The sequence below is a fragment of the Elgaria multicarinata genome, chromosome 9, assembly GCF_023053635.1.
Source record: "Elgaria multicarinata webbii isolate HBS135686 ecotype San Diego chromosome 9, rElgMul1.1.pri, whole genome shotgun sequence".
NCBI lineage: Eukaryota > Metazoa > Chordata > Lepidosauria > Squamata > Anguidae > Elgaria > Elgaria multicarinata.
The window spans coordinates 8,554,461-8,578,722 of record NC_086179.1 but is presented as its reverse complement, the minus strand read 5'-3'; the positions used below and the strand labels follow the sequence as shown (position 1 = coordinate 8,578,722).

General features: G+C 44.3%; 1 protein-coding gene across 4 annotated transcripts; it reads right to left on the bottom strand.

The window, feature by feature from the left end:
• Positions 1-3,190: 3,190 nt before the first annotated feature.
• RBM17 (RNA binding motif protein 17) lies at positions 3,191-23,103 on the bottom strand. Of its 4 annotated transcripts, none has more exons than XM_063134668.1 (12): positions 22,965-23,103; positions 21,204-21,342; positions 19,403-19,519; positions 18,241-18,407; positions 16,391-16,488; positions 14,514-14,570; positions 12,837-12,975; positions 8,937-9,088; positions 7,247-7,320; positions 6,728-6,826; positions 4,425-4,497; positions 3,191-3,526 (listed from the first exon to the last, which is right to left on the bottom strand). In XM_063134668.1, exons 2-12 carry the CDS (start codon positions 21,330-21,332, stop codon positions 3,423-3,425), a joined length of 1,209 nt encoding a protein of 402 aa, XP_062990738.1. In that variant the 5' UTR covers positions 21,333-21,342; positions 22,965-23,103; the 3' UTR covers positions 3,191-3,422. The 4 variants fall into 4 exon arrangements, with proteins under 4 accessions (XP_062990738.1, XP_062990737.1, XP_062990740.1 ...); XM_063134667.1 differs by having other exon boundaries at positions 7,247-7,323; positions 22,965-23,102; XM_063134670.1 differs by having other exon boundaries at positions 21,210-21,342; positions 22,965-23,102.
• Positions 23,104-24,262: the final 1,159 nt, after the last annotated feature.

The window sequence follows — 24,262 nt, the reverse complement described above, 5'->3', positions numbered from 1 at the left end:
GGCCGATGGCTGGTTGGCCACTGTGTGAACAGAGTGCTGGACTAGCCTTTGGTCTGATCCAGCATCAGGGCTCTTCTTATGTTCTTATGAGTCCCTCCATATTTCATAGAATCATAAAAGAGTTGGAAGGGGCCTACAAGGCCATCAAGTCCAACCCCCTGCTCAATGCAGGAATCCACCCTAAAGCATCCCTGACAGATGGTTGTCCAGCTGCCTCTTGAAGGCCTCTAGTGTGGGAGAGCCCACAACCTCCCTAGGTAACTGATTCCATTGTCGTACTGCTCTAACAGCAAGGAAGTTTTTCCTGATGTCCAGATGCTCCCAACCAGGGTGGATTTGATTTAAATCACTACTCAGAAAGACTCGATTTAATCATGCGACTCCCCCGCTCCCCCAGCAAAAAGTGCACCTTATTCATTTTGAAACTTAGCCCTTAAAAGGTAAGGGGTTGATTCTATGTGTACATAGATTTGAAAAGGAACAATGGGATTGTGATTTCTGCAGACACAAATTCAGAGTTTTGAGAACTGTAAAACCAAGCATCTGTGATAATATCTTCTAGATAGAAAAATTGCCCAATAATCTTACAGAAACCTCTGGAAGAGCATGAAATTGTGAATGGATTAATGGAATTCATTTATCAAAAAAATTAAACATTGCATGAATATATAGCCTCATGCTACATAATTAAAAACTGATCCTTATTTCATGATGAATAACTTTTGGACTATAATGTATCTTAAACAGAAAACCATCTTTAGATAGATTTTTCCTCAAAAAGCATTTTATTAAAAAAATCCGATTTAAATTTTAAAAATCCAATTTTTTAAATTTATTTTTTTAAAAAAAACATTGATTTTTATCTACCCTGGTCCCAACATTTGTGATTTGTGCCCCCACCCCGCCCCTGATCCCCTACAGTGCTCACTGTGTGTGGTGCCCAGGGGACTTTTTCAAAACGTGTCAATGGGCCCAAAACCTTTGGAGACTTCTGTCTTAAAGGACTTAAAATAGAGGCAAGATAATAAAATCAAACTGCCCCACAAAATTCACTGTAGGGTGTAAGTGTTTGGGATGAGGAATTAGTGCCGAGGTTGTATTTGTGATTACATAGTACAGAGAAAGTGTGTACAGAATCCTGAGCACGTCAGTGTCCACGTTATAGAAAAATCCAATTTTTCTCTGTGAAATACCTCCTGCTCAGTTTGAAAGTGTGAACTCTCAAGCCGTATTGTATGTGTGCCTTGAGCAGGATTTCTAGGGGAACAAGGGATAGAAGCCTTAAGTGCCCTGCATGGCTCTTGGTCACTGAAACAGGAAAACTATATAAAATATAGGTAGATACACCCAGCATAATGCCTGCAAATTAAATAATTAAAATTTCTGACAAAGAAGTCGGATTACTTGGGGGAGGGGAATCAGCTTTGAAGTATGCTCAGTGCTAGGTTTGCCATCACATCTGCAGAAATGTCTCAGGTGCATGTGAAGTTCAAGAAATCCATCACACAAGTGGTCCTAAACCACTTGTGTGAAGCAACTGCCCATGAAGACGCTTACAGGATACACACCTAGAATTCTGGCTCTGAATACAGAGTTCTCATTTCCTTAATTCAGAAGAGAGCATATCAGGGGTTGTCTATTTTTTTGGAATTTTTATGAAGCATTCTCTCTTCTGGGAGTATTTTTCTCTGAAACTAAATAACCTTGGCCGTTGAAGTTAACAGGAGTCTTTAGAGCAGGAGAAGGAAGACAGGTTGGAGATATACCATAGCTCTTCCATTATATACCAGGCAAATCCCAACAATAATAAGAAAAGCCGTAAACCCAATGAGTTCCTGGCTATGCGGGAAGAAAGCGCTGGTGAGTGTGGCGTTTTGCTACTGCCGCTTGGATATTGGGAAGGAAAGTTAGGAACAGATGGCCTAACTCCAAAAATACGTTTTGGAATCTCTGTTGTAAAGCAGAGAGAGATACTTGCAGTCTTGGGGAAACACAGACAGTTAACGGTTCAGAAAAGAAATGTCACGTCAGGTTAAGAAAGAATATGATATACTAAACCAGACCATTGGTTTATCTAGCTCCAAGAATACTACTGAGTGCTGTGGTTGGAAGAAGAGAGTCACTAACTTTCCCAAGTCTGGGCAAGATGCAACACCAAATGACAATTTAGTGCTAAATGAGCAAGCCCTGTGATCACACAGTTTCTCTACTTCTGTGCTTCAATTCTCTCTGGCTTCTGATTTAGCGGTAAATCCTAATTTGCCAATTCTGGATGTGATAGCATAGAATTATAGAATACCCTATTTCTTCGATTCTAAGACGCACTTTCCCCCCCATATAAACATCTCTAAAAATGGTGTGCGCCTTAGAATCGCGGGTGTGTCTTAGGGTTTTTTCCCCTGTTGGTGGTACTGAAATTAGTGTGCGTCTTACAATCGATGGCGTATTACAATCGAAGAAATACGGTAGTAGAGTTGGAAGGGGCCTAGAAGGCCATCGAGTCCAACCCCCTGCTCAATGCAGGAATCCACCCTAAAGCATCCCTGACAGATAGTTGTCCAGCTGCCTCTTGAAGGCCTCTAGTGTGGGAGAGCCCACAACCTCCCTAGGTAGCTGGTTCCATTGTCGCACTGCTCTAACAGTCAGGAAGTTTTTCCTGATGTCCAGCTGGAATCTGGCTTCCTTTAACTTGAGCCTGTTATTCCGTGTCCTGCACTCTGGGAGGATCGAGAAGAGATCCTGGCCCTCCTCTGTGTGACAACCTTTTAAGTATTTGAAGAGTGCTCTCATGTCTCCCCTCCATCTTCTCTTCTCCAGGCTAAACATGCCCAGTTCTTTCAGTCTCTCTTCATAGGGCTTTGCTTCCAGACCCCTGATCATCCTGGTTGCCCTCCTCTGAACATGCTCCAACTTGTCTGCGTCCTTCTTGAATTGTGGAGCCCAGAACTGGACGCAATACTCTAGATGAGGCCTAACCAGGGCTGAATAGAGAGGAACCAGTACCTCATGCGATTTATGATCTGCCAGTAAATCAGAAGTGAGAGGGATTCAGACCTCGGAAACACAGGTTTCATTCATGCTGTGACAAACCAACTCTTTGCCACTTACAGGAAAGTGAAGGTTGATGCAAATACTGCCTTGGCAGCAAAGTACAAGAGGATTCTGGAGCAGCAAAGGAAAAACAACAATGTTGGATCTTGAAAGAAAAACAGGTCACATCTTTAAGGAAATGCACACTACAATAAAATAATAATAAAAAAAGGAAAGAAACTGTGTCCATCACAACGAGTAGGAGAAATCCATTCAGACTTATTTCCAGTTTGCCGGAAATGCTTCCGCTCACTCCACTCTCAGCATGCAGCTGAAACTTGCGAGATGCCAGATGTGATACATCCATGTTTGGCTTTTAGGAAAATGTCAAATCAGGCTAGTTCGGCAAGGTCCAAGACTCTGAATTTATCCAGGTTGTAGAAACACGCCTTCACCACTCGTCCTCCGAAGTATCTTCCATTCAGGTCTACAACCGCTGGAACCCAGACATAACAGATGCCCATCAGATACAGAGAAGAATTCACCAGGTAAAGAAATAGTGCACTTATATGGAATGGGAGGGGGAGTGTGTCAGGTTTGCTACATTATACCAAGCAGGATGCATAATTCAGAATTGGGCAATATATGATTCATGGAACCAAATGGATTGTTTGAAGCAGCCTTCCACAACCTCTCCAGGTATGTTGGGACTACAGCACCCATTATCCCCCAGCCAGCATAGCCCATCAAATACTTAAAATGTTGTCACACAGAGGAGGGCCAGGATCTCTTCTCGATCCTCCCAGAGTGCAGGACACGGAATAACAGGCTCAAGTTAAAGGTAGCCAGATTCTAGATGGACATCAGGAAAAACTTCCTAACTGTTAGAGCAGTACGACAATGGAACCAGTTACCTAGGAAGGTTGTGAGCTCTCCCACACTAGAGGCCTTCAAGAGGCAGCTGAACAACCATCTGTCAGGGATGCTTTAGGGTATTCCTGCATTGAGCAGGGGATTGGACTCAATGGCCTTGTAGGCCCCTTCCAACTCAGCTATTCTATGATTCTATGAAATATGGAGGGCACCAGGTTGAGGAAAGCTGCTTTAGAGGATCCCTTCACCTAAGAAGTCTAACTATAAATGGTGTTTCATCCCCTGTGTGCTTCACAGTTGATTGAGAAAAAGGGGACACTTCATATCACACAAGAGAGTGATGAGGACGAAGTCCCTGGGCAACATAAAAATCTCTCTATCCCAATCAGTGGGTTTCAGGCAGGCTGCGGGTTAAGAGACACATTTTTTAAAATCTATTCTGACATCACCAGAAACTTAACTGTATAACTCTTCATAAGCATCAGAGCGAGAAGTTAAGCGCTTCATCATTGCATTATTACCTTTAATTGCAGATTCAACCCTCTCAAACTCTAAAAATATTCTCACAGCTTCATCATCAGGAGCACCTGGAATCTAAAGCAAACAAACACAATTACAAGGGACATCTCAGGTTGAAGACAGACTCTAAAACAGCACGTGATCACCTCTAGCCTAGCCGGCTAAGGCCTAACAATACCATTGCACCTAATTCCCTTCCTCCCCTTAGAACTGCTCCTCGGTAGCACTGAGGAATCACTTGTAAATCATCCCTTCTTTAGGCCTCAACTAGATAAATGGCAACTCTCAAACCTAAATACAGCTGAGGTAGCTACTGAAATCAGAGGAGTATTTGGAGAAAAATAAATGAATAAGGGCAATTCACAATTAGCAATTCATTAGAAGTGTGACAGCAGAAGGAATCAAGAACCTAAAGAGTGTTTTTTTTAAGAGGGGATGTAAGAACAGTCTTCAAACAGGTTGTTTTAAAAAGGATTTTAAAAAAAGAGCATTGAGGAAAGAGCAAAATGCAACTGGTTCAACCTTCAGTAGATTTAGGAAGCGATCTTATGGCCCAATTCAGTGTCTCTGGGCCCATATGATTTTTTTTCATTGCCAATGCCAAGGTCGCAGACAGTGCTACGACGTAGGAGTTGAGGTTTGGGTGCTCTGTGGCCACTTTCACTCACAGACGGAGCAGAGAGAACCGCCCTGGCAGCCTCTATGAGCTTGCAAATGTAACTTTGGAAAGCACGCAAGGAGGGTGGGCAGGAGAGGAGGGGATGGCTTGCACAGTATCTCCAGCCCTCCCCGAAGCCTCTGCTAGATGGGCAAAAACACCCATCTAGTTAAAATGCATGGGATACTCATAAGCCTCTGAACTGCGGTTTCGGAGGCTTACGAGTACCCAGGGCAGATCTAATAGGATTGTGCCCTTAGGCCTCTTGGCAGCAACAGAATGAGAAGCCCTTGTAGCAGTTAGAGGGTTGGACTATGACCGGAAGAACCAGGTTCAAAGCCACACTCAGCAAAGAAGCCCACTGGATGAACTTGGGCCAGTCACTATCTCTTATCAGGTTAGCCTATCTCATGAGGTTGTTGTGAAAATAAAAAAAGGGTGAGGGAAGGAAACAAGACAGAACATAGATCACCTTGGAAGACAAGGCAGATAAAAAAGTTATGCATATTTTATGGGGAAAGGGAGACGCTTTTGCTGGAAGTGTCTAAATAGAAACTGGATGAATGCTCACTGGATTTGTGTTTGTTTTTCGGGTGTAAGTCACCCTGGCCATTCTGGGAGGCAGACCGAGCAAACCATCTCCAAGGATTCTTTTCAGCTCACAATTCCAACTGACTCAGGCTGCCTGCCTGATGACTTTTGACCCACTAACATCAAGATAGGTAAACCCGCAAGAACCGTATGAACTAATCTCAAATCGCTGGGTGGATGCCAGACTGGAAAGCATGGCCAGAACTAGATTAATCTCAAGGACTTCATGTGGTGTGGGAAGTGACCAAGTTAGCAAAGTTTACAGTATTTAAAAAAAACCACACACATCAAAAAATACCCAAGAAATATCAGCCTGGAAGCAAAACTCTGGAGCCAGACTGTGTGCTATATATCAAGGATCACAGTCTTGTATATTCAAACTCAACTTGATCTACACAAGACATGCTTTGATGCAAGTGTACGATTTTGTATGTTCAGAAATAAGGATATTGTGGCGTCTGATGAACTGTTGTTAAACTCAAGAGAGTCAGATCAGCCCCACATATATCACAGAGAAGAAAATTATCCTCCCCTCCAGATTTTAAGCTTGGAGGGGGGATAGCCTTCAGCCCCTCCCAATAAAGCAATGTGGCATTCTGGCTCCATTTCTAGAGATTTTCCCCCTTCAATCCTAAAGTTTAATAGTTTTTAATAGTTTTTAAGCATCCATCAGGGATCTCCATTTAAAAATCCAATTTATTGCACAGTGGCTAATGAACATTCGGTGGCTAAAAACGAAGGAATAATGGTTTGTGGTGGGAAATCGCAGCTTTTAAAGCTCAACTAAAAACTTTTCTTTTTCCTAAAGCTTTTAAAACTTGATGTTGCGCAGACTTTATACTGTTAGTTTTACCCTACCCTGTGCCTGTTTACCCTACCCTGTGCCTGTTTGCATTCTCTTCCCCTCCTTATTGTTTTACTATGATTTTATTAGATTGTAAGCCTATGCGGCAGGGCCTTGCTATTTACTGTTTTACTCTGTACAGCACCATGTACATTGATGGTGCTATATAAATAAATAAATAAATAAATAATAATAATAATAATAATAATAACCTCAAAGATGACACACTTCCCCACTTTGCCATATTTTTCACACTCCTCCTTGGTTTCACCTTCAAGATCTTCATCGACCTCCCCAGCTCCAACCATATTCTGCAAGAAAAAAAAAGGCAGTTCAACAGGCAGATTCTAGGTTACAGTTTCTGGGCTATTCTCTCACTGGTTTACAAAAGATTAAAACTTTTTCAAAAAATATATAACATAAAACACAACGAAAGAACCATTGACATACAAAACAATTTAAAACACAAGAATAAAATCAATGGATTTTATTTGACAGCATAGCAAAACACTTTTGATATGCTGTCAAATAGCTGGAAATCATAACCTGCTTCCAAAAGGATGACAACGTTGTTGCCAGGCAGAACTCAGTGGGAAGGGTATTCCACAGTCGCGGTGCCACCACCGAAAAGGCCAACTACTTTAAACATGAACTTCTCTGGACGTTCTGAAACCAACCACATACTCAAAACCATCAATGCAAGGAACACAGAAACGAAAACGTATACTTACCCGTAGCAGAACCACTTTGGTAGGGCACTTTAATATCTCTGTTAAGGGATTTGAATCTGACTTCTTCGATGCATCTGCTATTCAGAAGAAAAAAAAGCAGTAATCGTGCCACATTAAATGCTAAATCATTACTTCACTTAACAAACTCATGTTAGATTATCGTGCCACAAGGAGAGCCTGAGGGTGTTCTGAATTGCACATATGTTTCAGCACACTGAAAAATTCAGGTCTCATTAAAAGTAGGGAAAACAGCACACCTAACCACTATGAATGCAAGGGTAGCCTTCACAGCATGTAAGTAATAGACGGCGATTTCTCAGTATCTAGGGAGAGAAGCTGAATAAGTTCCCAAAGAATGGGGTTTAAATTAGAAGTAGGCAACTTTTTTGTGTTTTGGACACTGGTAGGAAGGGCTAGTGTTACATGCATCCATCCATTTCTCTCCCACCCCATTCATAATCTCTCTCTCGCTTTACTGACTGCAGAAATCCTGATCAGGATTTTGGGGTGGGGAGGTAGGGCTAGATTAAAGCCTCTCCCCTCAAGTAATGGGGGGAGAGGTGAACCCCCCATCAAGATTGCTCTGTCCCCCGATGCCATAAGGAAACAGCTACTTTGATTGGGATAGGGAGGAGGGGCAATACCAGTCATCCTATTCAAGATCACTGGGTGATAGGCTTAGAGGTTAAACCCTCTCCCAGCAATCCTCATCAGGACTGCTGTTTCCTTGATACTAATAGAACAGAAAGAGTGATATTTAACTATGACCATTAAAGTAGCCAAATAACTATTAACACCTTTCCCCTGAGGCTTAAGCCTCTGTATTTATCTTTCCATCTCCTCGTTTCTCAAGGGGTTAATACATAGAATATGATACAAACAGAATATAAATCAACCTTAGAATTCCTACCGATCTATTTCCAGCCAGCTCTCCTACAGGAAATGGCCTGCAGAAGCACTTCTAAGAATGCAATATTGGAACTCAGTCTCAGAACCATAGTTTGACTGTCGTAATTTTTACATAATAGTTTAGCTGCACTGAATGACCACAGGTAGCAGTTTCTCATCCCACTACCAGAATTGGCTGGAAATGATGGGAGTTGGTAGTCCAAGACACCTAAAGGGAGCCAGGTTGGAAGAGGCCGTTACAGAACCTGCGGAAGGAGGAGGGATGTAAGCTTATCCAGGCAACAGCCTTGTGAGTAGCCCAAAGCACCCACACTGCAAATCACTCGAGCAGGTAGCTCCTCCTGCTGGCAACTTTCTCTCCTACGGCGAGAACATAGCACTGGAAATGAGTTTATGACAACATTTCCATTTGTCAGGCCGAAAGCTCTGTAGTGAAAGCATGCAGTAAATGTGTGCTTTTAAAGTGGGAGCGGAGAGAGGGAGAACAATCAAACAGCAACGAACAGAACTCTCAATTAAGGTGATCTTTTCGGAAATTACTTTGAGAGATAAGCCAAAGTTACGCCAGTTACAGGTGGCCACGGAGGGGAACTTAAGACAGATTAAAACAACAGAAAACAATAGGACAGTTAATGATTAAATTGCCTTGATTGCCAGCACTCGGTACTGAGACCATGTGGTGAGAGGCATAGGAGGTCTCCTCTCTGACGCCTCATTCAGCCAGCACTGCCCACCTGGGAACAAGGTTGTCCCGTTTTCTAGAGAAGCTTGTCCCAGTTACCTTTATCAGCGGAATCGCCAACAATGATTTTTCCACCCCTCTTGCTCGTTTTCTCCACCGACAGGGCCGTGCTCAAGCCCTGCTCATGCTTCCCCAGTCCCTGGCCCTCTCGGAAGCCGTACTTCTGCATGATCTTGTGCGCCACCGTGCCCCTGATGACAGAAGAGAGAGTCACGTCTGAGTGGGGCGACCCAACATGGGAAATCACATGGCATGGACAACATGCTTTGCAGGGGCTCAATCTGATGACCCTCTGCAGCATTAAACTCCTATGGTAACATGCACAACACCAACACCACCGTTTATTTGTAAATGCTGAAGGAAAGGAATACAAGATGCAGCTACTTTTCTAAAATATCAAAGCAAACCACATCTGTTCATTAAACGCGGGAAAGCAGACAAATCTTTATCACCAGTGATTAAGACTAACTAGGAGCTCGGTGTAGTAATGACCATGATTACATAAGGACTCTTATTTTGCTTTATTCTGTTTCCACTTTAAAAAAAACATTTTACATTATTTATTATCATACATAGGACAGTGAAACCAAAATCTTATCTGGCTACAGCTTAGGGTTCTTAAGATCCCACATGTTTTCAAGCATATCTTTGCACCCAGAGGGGCTAAAATCTTGTTGTTTTCTAAAGCGAAACTGCACTTATTTATTTATTACATTTTTATACCCCCCAATAGCCGAAGCTTTCTGGGTGGTTCACAAACTTGAAACAGAATGAGGTAGTAGAAGAATAAATGGTACGACTTCAAACTTCAGTTAGAGGGATCCCACTTCTCAATGCTCCCTCAAAATAATACTCCCTGCAAATTAAAACGAAAGGTGAATTCTGGGCCCGAAGTCATTTCTCCCTTTAATGCTGAACTTGGCACTGATTGCAAATGGCCTTGTAGGGAGAACAGGGCCACCTACACACCCTGAAATATGCACAAGTATAAAACTTTAATAGTTATGTCTGCACAAAAGGGGATAAAAAAACACACCCACATGTGTGATCTCACACACAACAGAGGGGAAGAGAGGAAACATGCAAGGGGAAAAGAAACCAACACACTCCTGAGGGCACAATTCTTTGTTGCAATTCCCATTTGTACTTTCATGAAATTGTAGAGTCCTGGTTATTAGTGTCCATCTCGGGGTTCTAAAGAAATCTAGTGATCTCCATGCACAGGTATCAATAACTCAACTTATTAGATCATCAAAAGAGGACCATGAGAGAGTGACAATATGCTAGGCATTTGCTTAAGACATCTGAAATGATCAAGATTATATTGGTCCAGTTCACACAGGCTTCCCCTGGAATTGAACTTGGTTTTATATCGCCTTTTTAACTTTGAGGGCACCAATAAGCCTATTACTGAGAAAGCAACCAAATTTTTGAATCTGGCTATTCCTATTAGACCACGCATGGATGTCTGATCATTATTTTAAACATGCTGATTAGCATTTTTACAGATTTTGTATCCTTTCTTTTTACCATCATTTATTTTTATTAACGTCTGTGTACTTATATGCTACAACAATGGTCTGTTGACTGTAAATAAAGATTGACTGATTGAACTTTGAGTATTTTAAATTTACTTGACACTGTTGTATTTTAGGGTTTTAATTGTGCATTGCCCAGACAGCCTCGGCTGCTGGGCAGTATAAAAATATAATAGATAAAATACATACGCTGATTGCTCCTGCTGCAGCTAAACAAAACACAGACCTTCCATCTGTGGCTTGTTTATCATTACGTGTGAACTGGGAACTCTGGCTTGTCTCTCCCCCAGCAAGCCAATAAACAAAGCCACAGACAGAAGTTCTATGGTTTGTTTAGCCACTCCCATCTGTCGTGGGAATGACCAGGCAGGATGCATGAGCATGCTGCTTGCATACAATAAGCCAGGGCTTTCAGCTTATCATTGCGTATGAACCAGGTATCATGCCAGGTACAGGAAAATATCTCTCTATATAAATCACTTAGGTAGGTTTCCATAAAGGCTTCAGCTGATACAGGTTGCTAAGCAACAGTAACAACGTGCAACGTCAGCTGATACAGGTTGCTAAGCCCCTCGCCTGACTCCTCCGGGCTTTCCAAGGTAATCCTACCCCACTTTCTGCCACTTTGCTTCCCCCATCCACCCAACGAAGGGGGCAGGGCCACGGTCTGGAGCATGAGCAAGGTACGGCCAGGGCCCTTGGTGGCCAGGTGGGAGGCCGCTCACCTGCTGCAAGCCGAGGCCCTGGCCTAATCTCATGCGAGCTGGGTGGACGGCCCAAGGCTGATATGCTACAACGGCGTATGTTAAGCCTGGTACAGCTAGTATATATAAAATTTAAAAGCTTTGTGCAACTGGCACAAGAGGCAGCTGGACAACCATCTGCCAGGGATGCTTTAGGGTGGATTCCTGCCTTGAGCAGGGGGTTGGACTCGATGGCCTTGTAGGCCCCTTCCAACTCTGCTATTCTATGATTCTAACTTGCCAGGGCTTTGCCCCTGCTTACAAGGCCACTGTATGGCTACTTACCCATGATCCGGCAGTTCCACCAGAAAAGGTAATGAAATAAAGGCGAAGCCAGAGTTGGTCAACATAAAACTTGCTGACTATGTGTGAATTAAATTAATAGCTACAGCCCTCCTTCTCACATTGGGGAATTAAAATAAGGACATAGCTGCTAGCCAAATACGATATTCAAGAATATCACATGGAACAGCCTTCCTAGGAACTGAACCATTTCATTCTGCAGGTGAGGGATTATAGAATTAAATGCTCCTCCATACAAAAATATTCCACGCACATGTAAAGCTTACACGTTAGCCTCCTCTCCAAGTTAGAAGGCTCCCTGCTATCCCCAGATATAATAGTTCTCCACATGCAGTCTATCCTAGGCGCACACACACACACTTTCACACGGTGTGCTGCCAGATCTCTCTCTCCCCCTATAGCTTCCAGATGCACCACCATTCTCTCCCCTCCATAGCCTGGCCTGTGATGCCCAGGGATCTCACAGCTCTCTGGGCCCCACAGATACCACAGTAGACATTTCAGCCTCCTGCGAATACCTTGCGCCCCAGATAAAATGGAGCCAAAGACAAATAAGAGGAGATATGTATGAGGGTGTGGTGGTGTTGGGGAAAGTGTTCCAAGATGCCTCCCTTGAAGAGAGTCCAGGGGCTCCAGTTCGATTACACTAAAGAACCTAGGAAACTTAGTTCTGCTAAGGGAAGACTGAGGGGAGACATGATAGCACTCTTCAAATACTTGAAAGGTTGTCACACAGAGGAGGGCCAGGATCTCTTCTCCATCCTCCCAGAGTGCAGGACACGGAATAATGGGCTCAAGTGAAAGGAAGCCAGATTCCAGCTGGACATCAGGAAAAACTTCCTGACTGTTAGAGCAGTACGACAATGGAATCAGTTACCTAGGGAGGTTGTGGGTCCTCCCACACTAGAGTCATTCAAGAGGCAGCTGGACAACCATCTGTCAGGGATGCTTTAGGGTGGATTCCTGCATTGAGCAGGGGGTTGGACTCGATGGCCTTGTAGGCCCCTTCCAACTCTGCTATTCTATGATTCTTGTTTAGCCTCTGGCTTGGCCTCAACAGCCCAAATGGCTGTTATTAGAAATTGCTTGTAAATGTTGAAGGCAAAACAATAATTCTTCACTTGCTATAAACCAGCCTTCCCCATGGCCAATGGCTATGCTGACTGGGAATGATATGAGTTGCAGTTCGACACATCCGGAGGGCGCTAGAGTTGGGGAAGGGCATGGGTAAACCCACCTAAAAGAATTCCTTCCACAAAATCATCCCTGAGTCTTTGCTGCATTTCCACAGTACTCTTCACTACCGCCCTCTAGTGGCACTCCACAGGGAGTGTCGACAGGCTACAAGGACTCACCCCATATTAGCAAGGAAGGAATTGCTAGGTCCTGTCGGGGATCGAGGTCTTTCGGGCTCATCATACATGGGGGGAGGAATGGCAGCTTTGGACGATGAACCACGAGGCCTTGGCTCTTCTTCATACGATGATGGTACGGCTGGAAGGGAGATGGGGCATTTACCACGAAGCCAAAAACATACTTGTATGAATATCTGTGCATTAGCTTAGCACACATTCTCTGAAAATGGAGATGAATCCCATTTTAAGGCTCATCTTTACTGCCAGAGAAATAAAAAGGAATGCTTTTGTCTAACCAAATCATAGGCCCTTTCGCTTTCCTCAAATCTGCTTGTAATTCTATTACAGCCGGCATTACGTCTCTTCACTCAATTATACAGATAACTTTAATAGCAGCCTCATAAACCTCGGGTCCTTTTACCCACAGATCTCCATTATCCTCCCTACTAAACACCAGATCCAGTGTAAATAAAACCCATTAGAAACCACTTACGGCAACAAGACGTCCTTTATAAAATAGCTACACTGCAGTTCGAAAAAGCACAGACTGAGGTTGCTGTTTTACATAAAAGTCCTTCAAACTAGATATGCAATTACAAAAATAATACCACAAACCATATCACATCAGGCCCTTATTTATATACTCTGCATAATATCATGCATCTACTAGACTCACAATACATTAAAAAAAAGTTTCTGCTCTCCACTGCCTGACCTCTGATTCGCTATATTCTTTCACCCCTCAAACCGGCACACACACCCTGGACAGTTCACAACTGATCCTGGAAAAGTAAGATCTTATTCCTTCTTTTCAGGGATCCCTGCAGAAGTGTGACGAGGGGAAACTCTGGGCTTGGCCTGTTAACAAGCCTATTACCCATAAATCAGCCTTCCCCAACCTGGTGCCTTCCACATGATGTGGACCAACTACCAACAGTCCCAGCCAACACAACCAATGATTTATTTATTAAAACATTTGTAACCAGCCCTATATCACAAGGATCTGAGGGCGGCATACAGGTTAAAATCATACAAACAATATAAAACAATAAATACGCACAGCAAAAAACAAACGGAACGATTAGTAAGTTAAAACCAGGATAGAATTTAAAAACAGTAAAACCCATTAAAACTATGTGCAGGCTTGGTGAATTTAGCCATCAGAGGCTTTGTTAAGCGATTAGTGATTCTTGGAGTTGTGCTCCAAAATCACTGGAGGCTACCAGATTGGAGAAGCCTGCAATAAATGGTTCTGTGGCAGACATCCAAAGCAGCCAAGTATGTTTGGAAAAGGTTCCCTGAGGGCAGTTGGAAGCTATGGCTTCAGCAAATGTAAAGAAAAGGAAAGGAACCTCTCGTGCAATTATACTTGAGTCATTGCTGACTCCTAGAGGGACGCCTGCTTTCGCTGACGTTTTCTTGGCAGACTTTGTAGCGGGGTGGTTTGCCATTGCCTCCCCAGTCACCGTTACCGGTTTCCCCCAGCTAGCTGGGTACTCATTTTACCGACCTCGGAAGGATGGAAGGCTGAGTCGACCTGAGCCGGCTGCCTGAGAACCAGCTTCCGCTGGGATCGAACTCAGGCCGTGGGGAGAGTTTCGGCTGCAGTAACTGCAGCTTACCACTCCGCGCCACACGAGGCTTCAGCAAATGTAAAGGAAAACTAAATTTACATACGTTCTTTATCCTTCTCAACCAAAGAAGTAGGCGGTGCGATGGCAGCTCCTCCCATACCTGTGTAAGAAACAAATCGCGTGAAATAGAAAGCAAGAATCTGCAGAAGCTTATGCCGTAATAGATCTATACACTTTTAAGACAAGATACCTGGTTGTTTTTGCTGCGAGAGAGTGAACAGGGCTACCCATCTGGAAGTTCAAACAGGGTAGGAGTTTGGCCAGCTGGGATAATGAGGATTTCTTCTGCACATAGTAAAACTGCTCAAATATCCATGTGGCCAGTACCGACGGCCATAGAGGCAGCTAGTGCCAGAAAGTATCCCCAAAAGTCAGGCTATTTTGAACCATGGCCAACGTTGGTTGCTGTGGCAAGCCCCAGGCCACATCGACCACAACGCTTCTTAGTGGAAAACACCCATCTTCTGCAACATGCTGCCGGAAGCAAAGGAAGAACCCGAAAGGCGCGTGTGGATGGCAACAGAACTGCATCAGTTTGTTGCTGGCAAATATAGAGTTCCTGCCAGTCCTCACAGGCTGGCTCCTAGAAGCTATAAACGTAGGCTCTATGAAAATTTAGACCCACCAGAACTCCCTTCTTCAAGACGAGCAAGAGAAAAATCAGTTAATACGTTATTTGCACCCCACCATTCTTCCCAAAAAATGGCACTCAAGGCGGCTTACAGAAGCAATTAAAATTGATTAAAATACAGTAGAGATGTAACAAGAACAAATATTAGTATAGGGTAACCATATGAAAAGGAGGACAGGGCTTCTGTATCTTTAACAGTTGTATTGAAAAGGGAATTCCAGCAGGTGTTATTGTCATGCATGCAGCACCCGGTGAAACTCCCTCTTCATCACAACCGTTAAAGCTGCAGGAGCCCTGCCCTCTTTTGTATCTGGTCATGCTAGGCAGGGCTCCTGCAGCTTTAACGGTTGTGATGAAGAGGGAATTTCACCGGGTGCTGCATGCATAACCACGACACCTGCTGAAATTCTCTTTTCAATACAACTGTTAAAGATACTGAAGCCCTGTCCTCCTTTTCATAGGGTCACCCGGAAGGCTCTGGAATGTCCTCTCATTTGGCACTAGGATGCTACAAGGATTCTTCAGTCGGATGCAGGGAGAGCTTTCCTGGCTATTGTGCAACAGGGTTGGCTGGAAGACTGAGGACATTGTAGCTGGTAGTGGACTCTAGCCCAGCTGGGAAAAGTAGTGGATTCTGTCCCAGCTCGGAGAGGGACAATCCAGACTCCCCAGAAATACATTGGCCACCCTTGGCAAACTATAATTAGATCTAAGCCTGAGGCAGCTTTTAGAGGGCCCTGCGCAGGCTGCCCTCAGTGGATTCACCCCACCCCAGCATTAAACAAGCACCTGACAGAACAAGGCACCACTTGGGACTACTCCCACTTCCCGGTGGTGCTGCTACAGCGTCCTGTTCTTCTTCAGGCACTAGCTTGTGAGTGGCTTACTTGGCAACGACGCATTACAGCACCTCCACCAGATAAGCACACTTGAGAGATCTATGGGATGGGGAGGCGAGGGGCAGCCATCAGCCTCCCTTTGCAAGCAGTAGCAGTGTTGTAGTGTGCCACTGGCAAGTAATTCCACTCACAAGCAAATGCGCACAACGGGGAGGTTGGCAGCTGCAGGAGTGCTGCCCTGGGAGGGTGGGCAGCAGCAGGCACTGGGGGTGGAGCCAAGTAAAACCACAGCCCAGGGTGGATCCAGCATGCCGGCTGCATAGGAATATAGGAAGCTGCCTTATACTGAGTCAGAACCATTGCAGAAAAGAGGGAATAACCACTCCACATCCAGCTGAGACAGCAGTGTTTGATCGACATCCACATTCTGTAACTAAGAGATGTCCTTACTTCTTTTCCGTCTCTCCCTTTCGTAATCTTCATCTTCATCTGAATCTGGATCTGGCCGCCTTGAAAAGCCACTGGCCTCGTGTCTGTCTTTGCGCCTCCTTGAGAAATTAAGACAGAAGTTAATAAGGCAGCCCTCTAGCACAACTACCCATGTAGTACTACACAATACAGCAGCGGTGGGGAATCTGTGCCTGTCCAGATATTGTTGGACTACAGCGCCCATCATTCCTGACCATCAGCCATGGCAGATGAGGTTGACAGAAGCTATAGTCTGACAACATCTGTAAGGCTATGGGTTTCCCAATCCTGCAATACAGGATATTAAATTTTTTGCCTACAGGTAATTATAACACCCACATATTAATATGTGCATTCTGTAGATGCCACATATTTCTTTTTCTGGAAAACGTAGTTTGCAGGGATTCGCTTCACTAACAACTTCATTGCAGTTCAATCCTTTTCTATCTGATGTATTGATGAGCCAATTTTGCTACAAGAATTCAATGAATATTTAAGAACTTGTCAATGATGGCTACTTCTTTCAGTCTGAGTGCCTCTGATAACAAGCAGGTTTTTACTAAGCCCTAGGTACCATGCAGGGCTGTGGAGTCGGAGTCGTGGAATCGGAAGCAATTCTTGGGTTACTGGAGTCGGAGTTGGTAAAAAGGTACCGACTCCGACTAAATTTAAATTGTATGTAGAGTTGTGGTATGTCCCTGAAAACCAAGATTGTCCTGGATTCCAGCTAATTCAAAACTGACTATAGAAGAAGCCATCCTAGTTTATCCAGCGGTTACTAGTGATGCAGCTAGAACTGTAACAGCAATGCCACCCACACAAGTCAGTGTTGAAAGACTGTTTTCAGCACTGAAAATAGTCAAATCAGATTTAAGGGCTTCTATGAGGGAGGATTTGGCAGAAGCAATTCTGTTTCTAAAAGCAATATGTTAGTCTTCAATTTTCTACAATATAATGTTTCTTTTATTAAATGTATATTCACTTGAATTTTATATTCAAACGATACTTTAATCTCGAAAAAGGTTTATGTTACTTATGTACCTAACTGAGTTCATTTCTTTTAAAGTGGTCATTTGTTAAGTTGTTTTAGGTGTTCAGTTGTTTTTAACTTTTTTGTAGTTTTGACTTTGATATCAAAGTATATACTTTATTGAACTAGTAGAGAAAGTTGTTCCTGATTTTCTTTTATAGTTGCATATCCTATTAATTTATACCCCATAGTCTTTTGATAAACCGCCCAGAGAACTTCGGCTATGGGGCGATATAAATGCAATTAAATAAATAAATAAAACTATAACCTCATGGTTTTCATTTTTGGGCTTCTTTAATAAATAAAATAAAAAACCCAGAATGTCTTAGCTATAGCCTTTAGATCTGGGCTTTAACAGATTAAGGTTCTAAAAAGTTGCGTGCTTGCAGTCGATGTAGGAAATATATAGGAAATGTATTTCCTATATCGATATATAATTAAAGGAGTCGGAGGTGCCATGAATAAAGGAGTTGGAGGTTTTATGTACCGACTCCACAGCCCTGGTACCATGCACACAGAAATACTCCCAGCAGTCTAAGCAATATTATTTTACTGGACATTGATTTCAAAATATCAAAGAAAATTATTCCCAGAGATGCAAAATTGCATGCCTTGGTATCAGAGAACCAATGACATCCCGTGGTGAAAATGCCTCATGCAAGTGAATTACGGGATCACAGGTTTAAGGAGATTTTACAAGATCAAGAATTACTCCAGCTGGCTTCTTCATTAAACACTTTAATGCAATCAAGATGCTTTCAAACACAAGTATATTAATGGCTTGTAGCCTCACACAACTCACTTCTCTCTTTCTTCGATTTCTTTCTGCCTCTCCAGCTCACGCTGTCTTTGCCGTTCTTCCCGCTGGCGCTTTACTACTTTCTCATAATCATTGGGGAACATAGGATCGTACTCATCAGCCAAAGGAATCAATACATCTCCTGCAGAAAAGCCGCTGGGAACAGGATCCTGGGATTGAAAAGGGGAGATGCACCGATAAAAGTTACGCAACTTCACTGCAGCCAATTCCCTTTCAAAGCAATGCCCCGAAAACTCCTCTCAAGCTCCTTCATACAGAAAAGCAACCATATCCCAACTCAACCCTCAAATCAAGATTGTGTCTACACTCAAAATGATCTGTAAATAAGGTACACCAAGATGCATATCCAGGCTGTGTCCGACTGCCCCGGAAAGAGGACACTGGGAATGGGCCCACTATACGCTGAGGGCCCACTGGCTCTGCACTGGAACAGGCAGAAAAGCCTTCTGCTTGCACTTGCAAGCAGAATTAGAAAGTATTCCTGTTTATGTGTGGACATCCTAACATTATTTTATTACTACAGCCCATATTATATTTATCCTGATCAAACTGCACTGTTTGTTCATTTGCTTCTGGGCTCATTTTACAGTACCGGGTTTTTCTATAAAATTGTGCAAGGCATGGGCAGGCATATGTAACCACGTCCCCTCCCATGTGAACCCTCCACTACCACTATAAAAAATATATATATTTTCAGGAGCCATGGCTCCCAGCTCTCTGTCCTTGGTAGACTCATTTGGCAACTTCGTGGAAAAGGACCCTTTCAGGAACGGTGCCAAGGCTGTGGAACAGTCTTCTGAGCCTTAGCAGGCACCACACACCTTCAGACAGTGTTTCTCTCTCTGCAGTCAAGCATTTGGAGACCTAGCTTAATTTTTATGCTACTGAATGGGGCTTTGTCTATTGTAGCTATAGAGTGAGCTATTGTCGTTTCTGTTTGTTTTTTACTGTTGATATACAGCTTTCATGATTCATGCTATATCTTAGATACGATGCTTATATTTTTGTTACCCAACTGGACTATTTAGTATGGGAAGAGGCAATCATTCAGCCACTGGTTCCTTTTTGCTTAGAATTCCTCTGATCTATTTTATATGCCCATATTTTCAAATTCTGGCTCCCCTCTGAACAACCCCAGTCTTACTTTCAGGCCAGCTGCCACGTGAGGTGGGGTATCTACGATCTGTCGCTCGTCGGAAGCACTGCCTCGCTTTAGGTCAATCACAGGAGCAAGAACTGTGCTTTGCTTTGTCCTCTGACTCTGAAAATCAACAAAGCATAAACCTATTTCAGGCAGCCACTTCACCCCTTCAGCTGCGGTTTCCCCCATCCCTCAATCACTGAGGAAGGCTTGGGAAATTTATTTGTCATACAAAAACAGTTTTCCAATAACTTTCTGCATTCAAATTCATATTTTCAGATTATTCTTCTTGGGCTCCAAACCAGCAGTTACATAATATTTACTTCAAAAGAAGCATGTCAATAAACGAAGGACAGAATATGGGAATTAAGGGTGGCAGAACTATACGGACGGCTTCACTTCTGTGTTCTCCTAAAGACATTTTAGCACATCTTTGAAATCATAATGGCTGGTTTCACACATGAAAGACTATTACAGAATGCTACTACAGAATGACGGAACAAGTGTAAGTAGACCCAGTTTAAGCCTAAGCATTTTTTCTAGAAGTGCTGGAATATTTGTTTATATTGATTAGATAGCAGGGGCTGCTCAAAAAACCATTTAAATTAGACACCAAATTACCAATTAAGGGTGTAATCCTATGCATGTTTAGACAGAAAAAAACCCCTATAACACTCAACACGCCCCACCCCAGCCCCATGTTCGCAGTGATAAGCTGTTCTTTCCACTGTCAAAAAAACCCTTCCTTATTGATATACTGCTGGGAAGCGTAGATTTTTTTCCTGTCTAAACCTGCATAGAATTATGCCCTAAGAACATAAGAAGAGTCATGTTGGATCACACCAAGGGTCCAACTAGTCCAGCACTCTGTTCACACAGTGGCCAACCAGCTGTCAATCCACAAGCAGGACATGGTGCAACAGCCCATGCTCCCCAGCAACTGGTGCACATTGGTTTACTGCCTTGAATACTGAGGGTGAAGCCTCCCTGTTCAGAGGCAGCTACCGTATGTATTCCTGCATTGCAGTTACTAAGGAGAGAAAGAGGGAGACTAGTCAGTTGTCTTCATGCCTTGTTTGTAAGCATCCTGGAGATGCTTACAAACAAGATGCTTATTTATTTATTTTATTTATTTACAATACTTATATACCGCTCCCCATTCAAAATTTCAGAGGGGTGTACAAGATAAAATACAATAAAAACAGAATAAAACACCTTAAAATAGATTTTTAAAAGAAGCAAAATGAAAAGCGAACTTTGACCTGTGGCTGGTCATTAAGGAAAAGGCTTCCTGGAACGACGACGTTTTCAGGAGGCGCTGAGAGGAATACAAAGTTGGTGCCTGCCAGACCTCCGAAGCAGGGAATTCCATAGGAGGGGGGGCCACCACACTGAAGGCTCTTCCCAGTGCAGTTCCCTCAGCAGAGGAGTTGCATGCTGGAAAGGGACAGCTCCAGACAACAGCCGAGCTGCAGCATTCTTCACTAACTCCAGCTTCTGGACAACCGTTGAGGGCAGCCCCACATAGAGCACATTGCAGTAATCCAATCTTGAGGTTACCAATGCCTGTACCACCGTGGCCAAGCTATCCCTTATTGGCTGCACTGGCAAAGAGCACGCTAGACAAATGGACCTTAGGTCAAACTGATGCCAGGTGTGGAGAAATTGGAACGGGAGACATTTTCTCTCTCCCTCGCTGTTCTAATATTAGAGCCCAAAGAGGTCGCCCCATGAAGCTGATTTGAGTATTTCCCCTCAGGAGCAGTGAATGAAAGGGAGGCTTCACCCCCACTGGCTGTGTTACCTGTACCTTGGCTTGGGTAAGAGCCGCCTTCTTCACTTGCAGCTGGGACTGCAAGAGCTTGAAGTTTTTGGACCAGCCTTCTGTTTTGGAATCGCTGGTCTCCACTCCCAGGTCGTCGTACAGCGACATTTTCTTGAAGCTAGGAAAAACGAACAGGTGGCTCTGAGTGAGCAGGGAGGCATGGAAACAAAGCCCTATGAGGATAGACTGAAAGAACCGAGCATGTTTAGCCTGGAGAAGACTGAGGGGAGACATGATAGCACTCTTCAAGTACTTGAAAGGTTGTCACACAGAGGAGGGCCAGGATCTCTTCTCGGTCACCCCACAGTGCAGGACACAGAACAATGGGCTAAAGTTTCAGTCCCACCATCTTCACAGGCGCGCTTGGTGGGAACATGGTAGAGGGCCTTCTCGGTGGCTGCTCCAGTGCTCTGGAACTCTCTTCTCGGGGAAGCTAGGCTGGCTCCCTCCTTGATGGGCTTTCGGAAGCAGGCTAAAACTTTTTTTGTTCCAGCAGGCCTTTGGAGAATAATCTGGCCCTCCATCTATGTTAATGTCTTATAATTTTGTTGTGTATTTTAAACTATGTTCCCCCCCCCAGTGTATGTTTTAAACTTTGTAAGTTTAAATATCAGGAAAAACTTCCTGACTGTTAGAGCAGTATGACAATGGAACCAGTGACCTAGGGAGGTTGTGGGCTCTCCCACCCTAGAGGCATTCAAGATGTAGCTGGACAACCATCTGTCAGGGATGCTTTAGGGTGGATTCCTGCATTGAGCAGGGGGTTGGACTCGATGGCCTTGTAGGCCCCTTCCAACTCTATTATTCTATGACTCTATGATTCTAAGATCTGGCTGTCCAGTCTCCTTCTCCCCACAGAATGGGGGAGAGGGGACCATATTGTCTTTTGCCTGAATCAGCAAAAAAAAGCCCTGCATATGGAAGGGAATGTTGTTGCAGATCACAAGCTGTATATGAGCCAACAGTGCGATATGGCTGCAAGAAAGGCAAATGCTATTTTGGGCTGCATTAATAGAAGTATAGCTTCCAAATCCCATGAGGTACTGGTTCCTCTCTATTCGGCCCTGGTTAGGCCTCATCTAGAGTATTGCGTCCAGTTCTGGGCTCCACAATTCAAGAAGGACGCAGACAAGCTGGAGCGTGTTCAGAGGAGGACAACCAGGATGATCAGGGGTCTGGAAACAAAGCCCTATGAAGAGAGACTGAAAGAACTGGGCATGTTTAGCCTGGAGAAGAGAAGATGGAGGGGAGACATGAGAGCACTCTTCATGTCCTTAAAAGGTTGTCACACAGAGGAGGGCCAGGATCTCTTCTTGATCCTCCCAGAGTGCAGGACACGGAATAACGGGCTCAAGTTAAAGGAAGCCAGATTCCAGCTGGACATCAGGAAAAACTTCCTGACTGTTAGAGCAGTGCGACAATGGAATCAGTTACCTAGGGAGGTTGTGGCCTCTCCCACACTAGAGGCCTTCAAGAGGCAGCTGGACAACCATCTGTCAGGGATGCTTTAGGGTGGATTCCTGCATTGAGCAGGGGGTTGGACTCGATGGCCTCGTGGGGCCCCTCCAACTCTAAAGTCCCATGATTCTGCGATCCCTCCCCCTCAGGCCACGGCTTTTAAGGAGGGCTTATTCTTTAAACCCCAGCTTCATCCCAAAGGGGTTTTCTTGACGCTTAACCCTTTATAAATATCGTAGCCTATAAACACGCATCTTACGAAGCGGGTCCACGAAGGCTTACCCTGCAGTCCGGCTCAGGCTCCAACGGCTTCTTGCCGCCTGAGGCAAGAAGCCGCCGCTGCCTCCTCCCCGCCGCCTTCCTTCCCGGCTGTGAAGCGCTTCCCGGAAGTAGTCAGACTCTCGCGAGGCTACGACTGAGTTCCCGCGGGACTTGGCACAATTCTCCCGCCGTCGTCGCCGCCTACCTGCCTTCGAAAGCTCCCCCCCCCCCGAAGCTTCGCGTAAGAAACTTCAGTCGGACTCTCGCGAGAGGCTTCGCCGGTCTTTCTTAGCTGTCGGGACGCCTCAGACGGACTCTCGCGAGACTTCGCCGGCGAAACTTGCCCCATTCTACTCGCAGCGCTTCAGTCGACTTCTCCAAGTCTCGCGATGGTTGTGTCGAACGCTCGCGCGACTGCAGACGCGCATGGGTAAGCGAGCGGCTGTTTCAGAAAGCAAATGCCGCAACGGGCGGTGGACAATAGTCTGGAACAGCCGCTGGAGGGCGCAGGCGCAATTCTCCGCTCTTCCTCTCCCCCCCCACCGGAACCGTTCTCCTGAGGTAGTATCCACCGTTATTCCTACATAGAGTAGACCCATTGAAATGATTGATACTTAAGTCCCGTTCATTTCAATGGGTCTACTCTATGTAGGACTAACGTTGGCTACTGCCCCTTATGCCCTGCCCTGTGGCTGCAATACATTAGTTCGACTTTTTAGATGCCAGAAAAGGTTCCTGGTTGTTGGGAAAAGAAATGGGAGCACCTCTGCAAATAAATATTTATTTTCTAGTATGCATTATTCAATTTCTTATACTGCCTTTGCACAAAGGGACGAATATAAAAAGCAGTGACTTCAAAACAACAGCAATATGGTTTTCTGAAGACACCCCAGCAAAAACAAAAGGGAAAAGTTGCAACCTTTAAAACAGTGGTTCTCAACCTTCCTAATGCCGCGACCCTTTAATATAGTTCCTCATGTGGTGACCCCCAACCATAAAATTATTTTCGTTCTTCTCTACACGATCCATTGTCATGGGATGGTTTGCTAATGAAAATAATACATAACAATAGCTTTAATAATACAAAAGATGATACATGACATAGTTCAGTCAATACAGTTTCCTAAGACCATCGGAAATATGTGTTTTCCCATGGTCTTAGGCGACCCCTGTGAAAGGGTCATTCGACCCTCAAAGGGGTCCCGACCTACAAGTTGAGAACCGCTGCTGTAAAAGGAGATTGGAGGAAAGTCCTTGGATGTTTCAACAGAAAAAAAAGAGTCAGGGATAGAAGAAAAAAGGCCCATGTTGGCTGGGGC